This window comes from Oryctolagus cuniculus, chromosome 4 (assembly GCF_051225735.1).
Source record: "Oryctolagus cuniculus isolate XC-2025 breed Fujian yellow rabbit chromosome 4, ASM5122573v1, whole genome shotgun sequence".
Lineage (NCBI taxonomy): Eukaryota > Metazoa > Chordata > Mammalia > Lagomorpha > Leporidae > Oryctolagus > Oryctolagus cuniculus.
In genome coordinates this window covers 153,874,653-153,887,221 of record NC_142870.1, presented here as the reverse complement: position 1 = coordinate 153,887,221, position 12,569 = coordinate 153,874,653, and the positions used below count along the sequence as shown (strand labels likewise).

General features: G+C 37.4%; 1 protein-coding gene across 13 annotated transcripts in view; it reads left to right on the top strand.

The window, feature by feature from the left end:
- SATB1 (SATB homeobox 1) overlaps positions 1-12,569 on the top strand; it is a 99,299-nt gene that overhangs the window by 44,006 nt on the left and 42,724 nt on the right. For 12 of the 13 annotated variants that reach the window (XM_089332294.1, XM_089332296.1, XM_089332295.1 and 9 more), the window contains 2 exons: positions 6,783-6,894; positions 9,143-9,597. In XM_089332294.1, coding sequence (XP_089188420.1) covers positions 6,783-6,894; positions 9,143-9,597 — 567 coding nt within the window. Of the gene's footprint in view, positions 1-6,782; positions 6,895-8,952; positions 8,995-9,142; positions 9,598-12,569 lie in introns of all 13 variants that reach the window. The other variant, XM_089332297.1, reaches the window with a different exon arrangement.

Sequence of the window (12,569 nt, the reverse complement as noted above, 5' to 3'; positions counted from 1 at the left end):
GAGCTCATATAAATAGACACAGAGAGAGAACTGGAATAACAACCAGCGAGCACTGCAACTTCCGAGACATCTGTGTGGATATATTTTGAAAAACCTGGGAAGGGATCTCTTGCAAATTAATGAACATAGGTTCTTGAAACTGTGATTCTATCATAATGACAGCCGAAAGTGATGGATTTGAAAGATTCATGTGACAGTTAAATTGCCATTACCTTTTACCTTTAAAGAGAAAAAGGGAGGTGGATATTCTGCTGGCCTGCAGTGACTTTCGGTGACTGCTTATTGATCACCTGATATGTGCCCAGCCCTGTGATGCGTCCAGGCTGTATCGAGATAAGGCTCACAGTCTAGTAAGAAAAAAAACAAAATGGGAGTGGTGTTATGGTGGCACTATCTGCAGGATGCTTGGGAAGTGAGGAAGTGCATGGCAAAGGCAAGGATACCAGAGATGTATCCTGAGGAATGAGCAGCTGTTAGCTGGAGATGGGAGAGGGCAGGGCACAAGCCTAGCCTCCACATTAGGGGGTGGGGCATATCTTCCTGGTGTTGCGCACAGACACAGGCCGGCTTCAGGAAATACCATGAAATTGGAATAATAGAACAAATAGGAATACTTTCCCCTGGTATTTTCTGTTGTTATCCCTTGACCCGACTTGTGACTTAATAATTTAATTAGTACACTCTTCATTCTTCATATGAAAATTTATGTGACTTAAAATGTATCATTTGGAAATGTTATCTGATATTCGTCTTATTTAAAGCATAGTCGACTGATCTGAAATGTGATCATACAGTGAAAGCCCAATGAAGAAGAGGCAGAAGGTTGTCATAGTAATTAACATCTCTTAAGTCTATATTTGATATATTCCAGGCTCTGTGCTAATTGCATCACATCCATTATTATTGTCTGTCCAAGGGTAGATAGTGTGCCTCTTCAGGTCATTATTTTCCTACTGACTTGTCCACTGCTTGGTGCATAGTAGGAGTTCAATGAATATCTGTTGAATGAATTAAAAAAAATACCTGAATGAATGGATTCCCAAAATAACCCTATGAGATGAATGCTAATGTCTTTCCCAATCAGCATAGTGAATTGTGATCAAACGATCCATTAATTGACACGAGTCACACCTCCAGTGTGTGACATATCTTTCACTTGAATGCAGATTTATTTGTATTCTGTTTTGATTTGTCAGACAAACATTTAATGCATATTTGATATATGCCAGACATTGGGCTGGAAAATAATACTGTAACCCAGACCTGTATGGACTCACAGTTTAGTGCAGTCTTTTTAAGCTAGTACTGCTTTTTGACTGGCATGAGAATCCCAAGCCTTTCTCTTTTAACACATGGAACTTGGTCACCCTCTCTACATCCTCCACCACCTAGAAAAGTACTGCTAACCTTGACTTTCTCTTATTTGTATTATCAAAATGATTTGTGTTTTTTTTTTCTTCCAAATTCAAGATTACAGTTTTGGAAGTGATGTACACTGCAAGGTTCAGGGGTATGTCTCCCTGCCACTGGAAGTCACTGGTGTTCTCAGTTGCCATGCCCAAGTCGTCAATAAAGATTTCAACACAAGGAAAAGACAGACCGCATGAAGTGGCTATATGAGCAATGTAATTGTACAGATGATGAATATTGCTCCAGTAAAGATAGAAGTGACACCAGGTTACCTGCAATATTTCCCAGACCCCCAAAAGCATAGAAAGATGGAGAAAACAGAACGTTACTTTGGTGTGCATAACCTGTCTTCTAGCCTTTTGATTTATGTCTTGCTTAGACTAATATTTACATTAATCAGAGTTTCCTAAGTACATAGCACTTGACAGTGTAGAAACCATCCAGAAAAATCACTTGAGGACAGAGCCTACCAATTTAGGGTTAAACAAGGGCAGAGAGAAGCTTTGACTATAATGCACATATGGATATTATTTTCTACATATGGATAATAATGAACTACATAGCACTATTACATATGGGCTCTAGCTTTATAAAAATACTTCAGACTTTTTTCCCCCACACAAACAATGTGAGTTCTTCTCCCCGCCTCCCCCCCCCCCCAGTATATTTTCCAACCTTGGTGTACAAAAGCACATTAAATTGAAACAATGTGTTTATGTACCTGTCTTCTTAATGAGCAATAAATTTCTTGTAGGCAGAGGCTATGTCTTATCCATCTTTTTATCTGTTATACCAGCAAGTCATCTATTAGATGTGCAATAAAAAGCAAACGACATTGTATAAAGCTGTTGGCAAACTGAAATGGATTGAATATTTGTCCCAAAACTGCAACAAAATTTAGGTAGTCTATACATTTCTAAAAAGGAGGACATAAACTATGAAAAAATCTTGTATGAGGGTACTTCAGAAGATTATGGGAAGTTGAATTAAAAGATAACTTTATTTTGGTCCAAAAATGTGAAATCTTTGCATATAAGGGATCTTCAGAAAGTTTACAGAAAGTGCATATTATGAAAAAATTCTGTGTGAATTTCCAAAATTCTTTGGACCAAAATAAAATTTTGCTCAACTTATAATTCCATTTTCTTGAAACTTTTTGAAGTACCTTGGTATGTACTGTAAGAAACTTCAGAGGGGCCAGTGCCGTGTCTCACTTGGTTAATCCTTCGCCTGCAGTGCCAGCATCCCATATGGGCACCGGGTTCTAGTCCCAGTTGCTCCTCTTCCAATCTAGCTCTCTGCTGTGGCCCGGGAGGGCAGTAGAGGATGGCCCAAGTGCTTGTGCCCTGCACCCACATGGGAGACCAGGAGGAAGCACCTGGCTCCTGGGTTTGGATCGGCGCAGAGCCATCGGTAGCGGCCATTTGGAGAGTGAACCAACAGAGGGAAGATCTTTATCTCCCTCTCTCTCACTGTCTATAACTCTACCTGTCCAAAAAAAAAAAAAAAAAAAAAAAATCAAAGAGGACTCTTTTTTTTTTTTTTTTTTTTTTTTTTTTTTTTTTTTTTTTTTGACAGGCAGAGTGGACAGTGAGAGAGAGAGACAGAGAGAAAGGTCTTCCTTTGCCGTTGGTTCACCCTCCAATGGCCGCCGCGGCCGGAGCACCGCGCTGATCCGATGGCAGGAGCCAGGAGCCAGGTGCTTTTCCTGGTCTCCCATGGGGTGCAGGGCCCAAGCACCTGGGCCATCCTCCACTGCACTCCCTGGCCACAGCAGAGGGCTGGCCTGGAAGAGGGGCAACCGGGACAGAATCCGGCGCCCCAACCGGGACTAGAACCTGGGGTGCCGGCGCCGCTAGGCGGAGGATTAGCCTAGTGAGCCGCGATGCCGGCCTTCAAAGAGGACTCTTAAAAAAAAAAGAAACTGTCAGAATGGCTAAAGAGTAATAGTTTTTAAAAATTGGACCAAAGTGAAGGCCGGCACCGCGGCTCACTAGGCTAATCCTCCTCCTGCGGCTCCAGCACCCCGGGTTCTAGTCCCGGTCGCGGCGCCGGATTCTGTCCCGGTTGCCCCTCTTCCAGGCCAGCTCTCTGCTGTGGCCCGGGAGTGTAGTGGAGGATGGCCCAAGTGCTTGGGCCCTGCACCTGCATGAGAGACCAAGAGAAGCACCTGGCTCCTGCCTTCGGATCAGCGCGGTGTGCCGGCTGCGGTGGCCATTGGAGGGTGAACCAACGGCAAAGGAAGACCTTTCTCTCTGTCTCTCTCTCTCACTGTCCACTCTGCCAGTAAAAAAAAAAAAAAATTGGACCAAAGTGAAAGAATATCAACTATCATCCATTTGCAGAATCACCATTATCCATCAGTGATCTTAATAGTTTTATTAGTGTCTGACTTTATTGATCCATTGTTACAACCGAGTGAGATTGCAACTGACGGATTGTTAACTGGATCAGGTAATCTCTGTGGTTTTGGCAACCTTACTGAGTGTCTTTTTGCACTGTGGACTGTGGGAGGCTCTTAGTGAAATTGCAAGCTATTGGATTAATGGCAGAGCATCAGGAGCACATTAAGAATGCCTTTTTAGGGAAATGAAAGGCGAAAATGACTATAAACTAGGAAGTGTCAAAAAATTTTCATCACAAGTACCTTTTAGGAATGATAGCCATGTTTTACATAAATAATACAATTCTAACTATCCTTCGCTGGAATTCCTTTAGAGAGCCCCCAAATTTACATATCATGGAAGTGTGCACATGATAACCAAAAAGAACTTTATATTAGAAGTTGCTTAAAGAAGATAATGCTATAAAGCTATATTGGATTGAGCACTCATCATTAATTCTCATCGTAATGTACATCCTAGTTACATCTACAAGGACCATATTACCAAATAAGATATCACTCATGTACCCAAAGTTTGAACTTTAACACCTCCTTTTATGTGGGGTAAGGATGGGTTACAGTACAAAACTACAATAAATATTAACCTAAAATTGTTCAGAAAATTAAATAAAATTGAACATTCAGACACCTTAGGCACTCAATGTTAGTTGTTTCTATGATGGTAATAATTAAATTTAATAATGCAGTGTTCTCTAACTTTTTCATATCACCTTACTTCTGAATTCTTTCAGACAAAATTATGGAAGACTTCAAAATTAAGTGCTTGATATTAAATTAGGAGTTTAAAATTAAATGGTAGAGGTATACCTAGTGCATACTTCCTTGTTATCTCATTCTATAGTGATCTGCACTTTGAGCTTTGCCTTTGAGCTATTTTGAAACTCTTCAAAATTTAGAAAACCATTGGTTATACAAATGATTGTGTATATTAACATATTTTTTTTTTTTTAGATAGGGATGTAAACCATCCCACCAAAAAAGCTATTGTCTATTATATTCATTGAAGCATTTCTATATATGTATCTGCTTTGGATTCTCACTTAAAATGGTTTTAACACCTTACTATTTCCCTGTTAATTTATAAGTTGAATAAAATCATTTTCTGTATCCATTTAAAAGAAGATGATAATGATATAAAATTACTTCTGTCCCCAAATTGGCCATTCTGGTTGTTTGCTGCTTGTCTGCAAATACTGCCTTCTGTAAACTTTCCCCAAAGAGGAACTGAAGTCTGAAATGTAAAATCTCTTCTTTCGACACATAGGGTGAGGAATGGATTGGTGCTGCAAAGTCTTATTATTTCTAAGACTCAATACGAAATTAATTTAGCTGCTACTAGAGAATATGGGTGTTATGTTCAAAAAGAATCATGAATAACATCACTGATATTAACCATAACCAAAATTTACTGGGGAGAAAACATTTTTCTTTGTTGAAAATGACTTTTAAAAACCTTCCTCCTAGTAATACACTAAAATCATTCTTTTCTTCATTTTTATGTGTTAAATGCTTGAGTATTTTCAAGACTGGAATAGAGAAAAGTGACAAAATAGGTCATTTTCTTTTCTGTGGTATCCTGGAGATATTAGTAGGCATGAAATGCATAAATTTATATGATCAGTTTGAAATTCAAAACTCAGGCTTTAGTAGAAGCCAACAGTAAGACTGTAGAATGTTTTTCATCTAATAGAAGATCTCTGTGAATAGATTGTTTATTCTCAAATGTTGTAATGTTAACTTTTGAACGTTGTTAACACAGCTCTAACTGAAATCCAAATAAGAATGGAAAGTACAAGTGATGTTTCTCAAACTTATTGTATATGTGCATCCCTTGGGAATCTTGGTAAAATGCAGATACCTTGTTTTGGGCTCAGACCCAAGATTCTCTTTTCTTTCTTTTTTTAAAAGATTTATTTGTTTGAAAGAGTCCTTGAGAGACAGAGAGACAGAGAGAGAGAATGAATGAATCTTCCATCTTGCTGGTTCACTCCCCAGATTGCTGCAACAGTCAGGGCTGAGCCAAGCCAAAGCCAGGAGCTCCGTCCAGGTCTCCCTTCCACTGTTTTTTCCAGGCCATTAGCAGGGAGCTGGCTTGGAAGTGGAGCAGCCGGGACAGGATCAAGAACCCAGATGGGATGCTGGTATCACAGGTGGCTTTATCTAATATGCCATAATACTGGCCCCAAGATTCTGTATTTTTAATAAGCTTCTAGGTGATGCCCATATTGCTGGTCCCTGGAGCATACTTTGAGTAGTAAGGATGTAGAGAGAGTTCAGTCACTAAACCTGGAAGTAGCATGTATTTTTGAGTTGCAATCATAAAGTCATCTTCAAGAATTTGGATTTATTGGGATCAGTGAAAGTTTGTTAGCCTAGGATTAGATGACATTGATGGAGATTTGATAAATGCTTAGAGAAAAGTCTGTGAATTTGATAGCTTTATACTAGTCTCAGTGGACTGTTGCTTTCTACTTAAATAAGAACTGCATGGTCTTATTTTAAGAAGCCAAAGCTTGGGGCCGGCGCCGTGGCTCACTTGGTTAATCCTCCGCCTGAGGTGCCAGCATCCCATATGGGTGCCGGGTTCTAGTCCCGCTGCTCCTCTTCCAGTCCAGCTCTCTGCTGTGGCCCGGGAGGGCAGTGGGGGATGGCCCAAGTGCTTGTGCCCTGCACCCACATGGGAGACCAGGAGGAAGCACCTGGCTCCTGGCTTCAGATCGGCGCAGCCCCAGCCGTGGCAGCCATTTGGGGAGTGAACCAACGGAAGGAAGACCTTTCTCTCTGTCTCTCTCTCTCACTGTCTAGTTCTACCTGTCAAAAAAAAAAAAAAAAAAAGTCAAAGCTTTAGGCTAAAGTGTGAAATGAATGTATTGGTACTCAGTTGATTTTAAAAAATATAGTTTCTACAATTCTGTGTTCCATCTTGTGCTGCTATGTATTACAAATGTTCTTCCCCCTCTTCATGCAGAGTATGATTTCTTCCATTGTGAACAGCACTTACTATGCAAATGTCTCAGCAGCAAAATGTCAAGAATTTGGAAGGTGGTACAAACATTTCAAGAAGACAAAAGATATGATGGGTAAGCAAAAAACTGTTGCAGCAGTGGCTACATACCATTACATGTCATTTGGGTTTTATCAAAGTCACATCTAAAGCCAGGTCTTTTGATTGCCCAATTAGAGATCAATTTAGAATGTTTCTTTGAGGGTGGGGAGTGGGTATGAGTATAATGAGATAATTAAATTCAATAAATGTTTGTGTTTAAATCAGCCAAACTGACTTGGTTGTCAGACATGCAGGAAATCGAGGCGTGAGGAGGGGAGCTGTCAGTTTTTAACATCTCAGTGAAGACCTAACCAAGCCTTGAATAACTAATATTAGCTGTGATTTCTCTCAGAGATAAATCACGCTTTTAAGCTTTCTGTTTTTGTTTGAGAGAAATAGGAAGATCCTATTTTTACACCCAATTTTTAAGGAGATTAAGCTTATAAAATTAAACTGTATTTATAGTTTCCACAGTTGAGATCAAGTGATTTTCATACCTTTAGCCCCTGGTCTCCATAGATGAGTGCTTTGGTGGGCATATTTCTTTACCAGAAAAATCATTGCATCATTTCTAAAGTTTTAATTCCAAAATAACATCCTATCTTAACATGTAACTTTAGGTCAGTATTTGTTACACAGGAAATACATTAAAATTATTTTCAGTGTAAAATGACAGATTGCATGTGAGCATTTTAGATTATGGCATTTTCTCCCTATTGAGTTTGTTAGTGTTCACAAAAGCAAACACTGTGATTAAGGTTAATGTTTTAATTTCTATTAATGTTTTCTTTCACATACTTGTACCTTCCAAATAATATATTTTAGAATAAATGGAGGAACTGGATGTTTAATATGCATAACATTATGCCTTGCTTTGTCTATTTCTGTTTACTTCCATTACATTCTTTTAATAATAGCAACAGTAATAATTTTTCCTATAGATTTTAAGAGACAAGAGAACCCAAATTTTGAGCATGTTTTAGCTTTTAATATTTGAAGAAAAGCCATCCATCTACCAAAACAGATTCTTTGCCTTTTATAGCTTAGGACTGTAATGAAGACAATGCATCATTTTTGGAATAATTGCTTGAATTACTATTCTCTGTGAATGGCCCACTTGGGCTGATATCAGTGGTAGAAAGTGAAGGTTTCTCCCCTAATTCTTAGTTATATTTTGCATGTATCAGTGACTGTAGCAATATGGTAAGTTCTGCTAAATATAAAACCTGCATATTTAATGAACAGAGAAATGATGATTAAAGTCAAACTAGAGGCTACACTTGAGAAGTGCCATGTGGTGTACGATTTAGAAAGACTTAGCTACTTGTCTATGATCCATACTCAGACTTGCAGGACAAGAGCACCAACCCAGTCTCCTTCTTGTAGTAGCAAAGCATTGACATACTAACTTAAAAGCTAACTCTCAGCCAATCTACCTGAGGGATCTAGTCAAGGGAGAAGCATTTATTCTGGGGAAGTGGGGATAAATTATAACATCATGACCATCATGACAGCATTACCATGTACCAGAATGACTCTCCACTCCTTCCTCACAAGATTTATCTTTGGTCTCTGGTGATAGCGGTAGCTTCTGGAAAAAACATTTGGATCTTAGCAACACTGGCTTACTGGCTTGCCATATAATACCTTGCTTTCTTCTAAGAGATAGTTACAGATGCTTAATGCCCATGGTTAGAAGTAAATAAGATACTCAGCACACTGTTCAATATACACTCTGTTGTTATTACTTATTATTATACTCATTTTTATTATATCCACTACTCTGAAAATTGAACATTGGTAACAGTTTCTATTATCTTTTTCCTTTGATATATTTGGCCTACAGTGTAAAAGTTAATATATACTATGAGAAAATATTTGTAAATTTTCTTTAGTAATTTGTCATCATTAGCTTATTTTTTAGAAGTTATTTTAAAATAAACATTGTGTATAAGTGTACTGTTGTAAAAAGTGAGAGTGAATAACAGTTGACCCTAAAGCTAGTTGCAAAGAATTTGTATATGTTTTATTTTATGTTGTAAATATAACATTTAAAAAAAAATGAGATCAGAATGTTCTTCTAATTTCAAAGTTTATGGAATTGTTCAGAAGAGGAAAACACACACACAGCCTGGTGAGTTCCATCTTGAAATTGTCTTGCTTTCCTTGGACCATTGGTGTGCTCTGTGCCTGCTGTCTCCTCTTGTTTACAAAATTATCAGAATCCTTATCAGCGTCCATCATTGTTCACTGAACATGATTTTACTTTTTTTCCACTGTAGTTGAAATGGATAGTCTTTCTGAACTATCCCAGCAAGGTGCCAACCATGTGAACTTTGGCCAGCAGCCGGTCCCAGGGAACACAGCCGAGCAGCCTCCGTCCCCCGCGCAGCTTTCCCATGGCAGCCAACCCTCTGTCCGGACCCCTCTTCCAAACCTGCATCCTGGGCTTGTATCAACACCTATCAGTCCTCAGTTGGTCAACCAGCAGCTGGTGATGGCTCAGCTGCTGAACCAGCAGTATGCAGTGAATAGACTCTTAGCCCAGCAGTCCTTAAACCAACAGTACTTGAACCATCCTCCCCCTGTCAGTAGATCTATGAATAAGCCTTTGGAGCAACAGGTTTCAACCAACACAGAGGTGTCTTCCGAAATCTACCAGTGGGTACGTGATGAACTGAAACGCGCAGGAATCTCCCAGGCAGTATTTGCACGTGTGGCTTTTAACAGAACTCAGGTCAGTTTTGTTCTTTGTGTAAATTGTCCCACTCTCTCTCCACTTTTCTGTCTCCATTTGTTAGTCCACTTTATACTGTTTGTTCTTTTATTCTGTACTAACATATGTCTTTTCCTTCATGTAATCATGTTGCTTGTTGCAGGTAGCACTTAGATTTTATTCTTCCTTTTTTTGTCTGTATCAGGGGAATGCTATGTACAGATTGATCCCCATTCAGGGGACTTGAAAAAAATAAATTAAATATCAAAGATCTTTCAAACTGGCACTACCTTGTTCCTTCATAAAAAGGAACCATAAACTTAGTAGTAAAAGCACCTTTGTCCTCCTGGGAAAATTCCTGTGGAGATGTTGACAGGGACATGGGAAAATAGGAGATACATGATACGAGGAATCATGAGATATGTCACTTGAGATGCCCTAGACAAATTGATTCTATTAAACTGTGAATGAGGTGTTTTTACTTTTTTTGGAAAGCAGAATGATATATATGATGTTTCTTTTTGGCCAAGGCATACTAAAAAAACCAAAAGAACTGTAACTTTGATTAGAATGAGGACATAATATTTTTTTAACTTTCTTGTTTTACCACTATTCTTTCTTTTGTCAATTTGTTTTATTTGTTTTTGGCCTGTCTCATGCTTTCCTCTCAAATATATTTAATTTTTTTGTTTATTACTTAATTATAACAATAAAATTCTGGTACAAAAATATTCTAGGATTAATTCTTTGTTGGCAGTTTCCATACCTAGCAGAATCCCAGCTGTGACTTATTTTTGGCTTGCCTTGACTAGATTGGGAGGTAGAGGACCTGACAAAGCCTTTAATTCAGTGTTGTAAGTTTCTTCATCTGTGTTTTTCTACATCATTTGTTTTTAAAAGAGTGGTTGTATAAGGTTATGTCTCAAGTTAAAATTATATGGTTTTACCTAGTTCTATATTTTTACAGTTTAAAAACTGTTCACTATTAGCTGATAAATTTAGTACCAAACCCATATTCAGTTGGGGGGAAATTATTAAAAATATAAAATTAGTGAATCAAAGGCAACCCTCTAGATATTCCTTTTTCTGGTAGTTTGCTTTAGTTTTGTAATTAAAGTAACTACTAGTAGCTCTCAGTACTAGACAAAAAATAAGTCTCTACATCAAAGTCCAGTAATGCTTGTTGAATTGAACATTGGACAAACTAAGTCAACACTGACATCGACACAAATGGCATAGATTTACATACAGATATATAGGTTTTCAATTGAGCAAATAGTTATTTCTTATAGCACAAAGGACAGTGTATTTTATAAGATGAAGAATGCCAAGAGAATCACCACCAGCCATCATTGTAGTTTTTTCTTGCTTTGGATTATATTGTAATAGCCATTGCTATGAAGAGTTGACCTTGTTCTGCTTTTGGTTCTTACACAGACAAATTACATGAATATGTTTAGGATTTGTCATGCAGAAAGGACAGAATTTTTTTTTCTTTTTATGCCATATTTATCTCTTTAGAAAAATAGTTATTTCTCTAGTTAACATCAAAAACAGTAACTGACTTTTTGAGAAGGAAAACCTGGTGTAGCTAGATACAGAGAGCTCCTTACTAATGAAGTCAATTTGAGAAAAATCATTACCAAAAAATTATTTGGAGTCCTGGTTTATAAAGGGGATTGGTTTTAAACCTTTACATCGACTATTGGTACTTCTCAGTAGAAGTAGATGTAGAACAATACTTGAAAGCGGTTTGATTTAAATAAGAGTGATTTTACATGTATATTTAAGTGTTCACTCTTTGAGAACAAGTGTTTGCACACGCAAGCATGCATGTAAAAACCACACAGACACGCACACACACAGCTGCATTTATTTTAGTGATTATGCATTCATATGAATGCATGTAGTGTGTTTATTTCAAAGTGTATGCATTTCAATAAAAGCAGGTGCAGAGTGAGAGTATGGTGTGAGTGTGGAGTACGAAAATACACATGCTAATGCATATGTATAGACAAAGAGCTCTGCAGAGTTAAATTGCACATCACACATTTGTGTGCATGTTTTACAATGTACTTTTCCAACTCCAACTTTAAAAAAATTAATGTAAAATATGTACATACAAATGCAAAGTTATATAATATGGTTGCATAAATACATTGTACCCTATAAACAATATGTTAAAACATTAATATGAGAGATAGCACTGCTTTGAACTGAGAATTATTTTGGTCATTGACAGCTCTCTATAACTTTAAAATCCTGGATTTCAGGTTTCAATTCTTAATGGAGAATTTTCTCATCATCTTACTAGGGTTTCCTAAATTAACATAGAACCTTCTCAAGACTTTCACATGTTACTATTTTTTAAATTCTACCTTTTCTGGAAATTTATGGTGAAATTTATGTAATTACTTGCTTTAAGGAATTTTCCTCCTGAATTGATGGGCATATGTTCTTTAATTGCTATTGAACACATCAGCTTTTTGCAAATGTCATTCATTCAGAATGCCTACTTGGTGTCCTTTTAATGGAAACCTTTGGCTAAAAGTAATTGCCAAAGCTTCTAGATTTATACTTTTCAATTTACCTCTCTGTAATACTACTATTTAAAGGTTATGATTCAAGAAAATATATTATTTAATGCCCTTTGTTTTTTGTTTTTTTTTTTTTTTTGTTAAATAAAACCCAGAGTTTAATTCTGCTTCCACTTTGGCATTTTTCCCTTTTTCTTCCCCTCCTCTGGTCTTTGGCACACTTTATTTTCCAGTAAAATAAAGAATGAAGATGGATTATTCAAAACTGATAACCGTAATGGTCCATCATGTAATGTTTTATTGAATTTGAGTTCTGTAAATTATGTGGTGGAGAGAAATTTGCCTGCTTAAGTCTAACAGAAATTGCTGCTGTATTCCTATAATTCTTCACAGTGTAATTTAAGAAAAGTCCACTATCCATATCGCTATTGAATAAAAGGTAAAAAGGTGCTATTA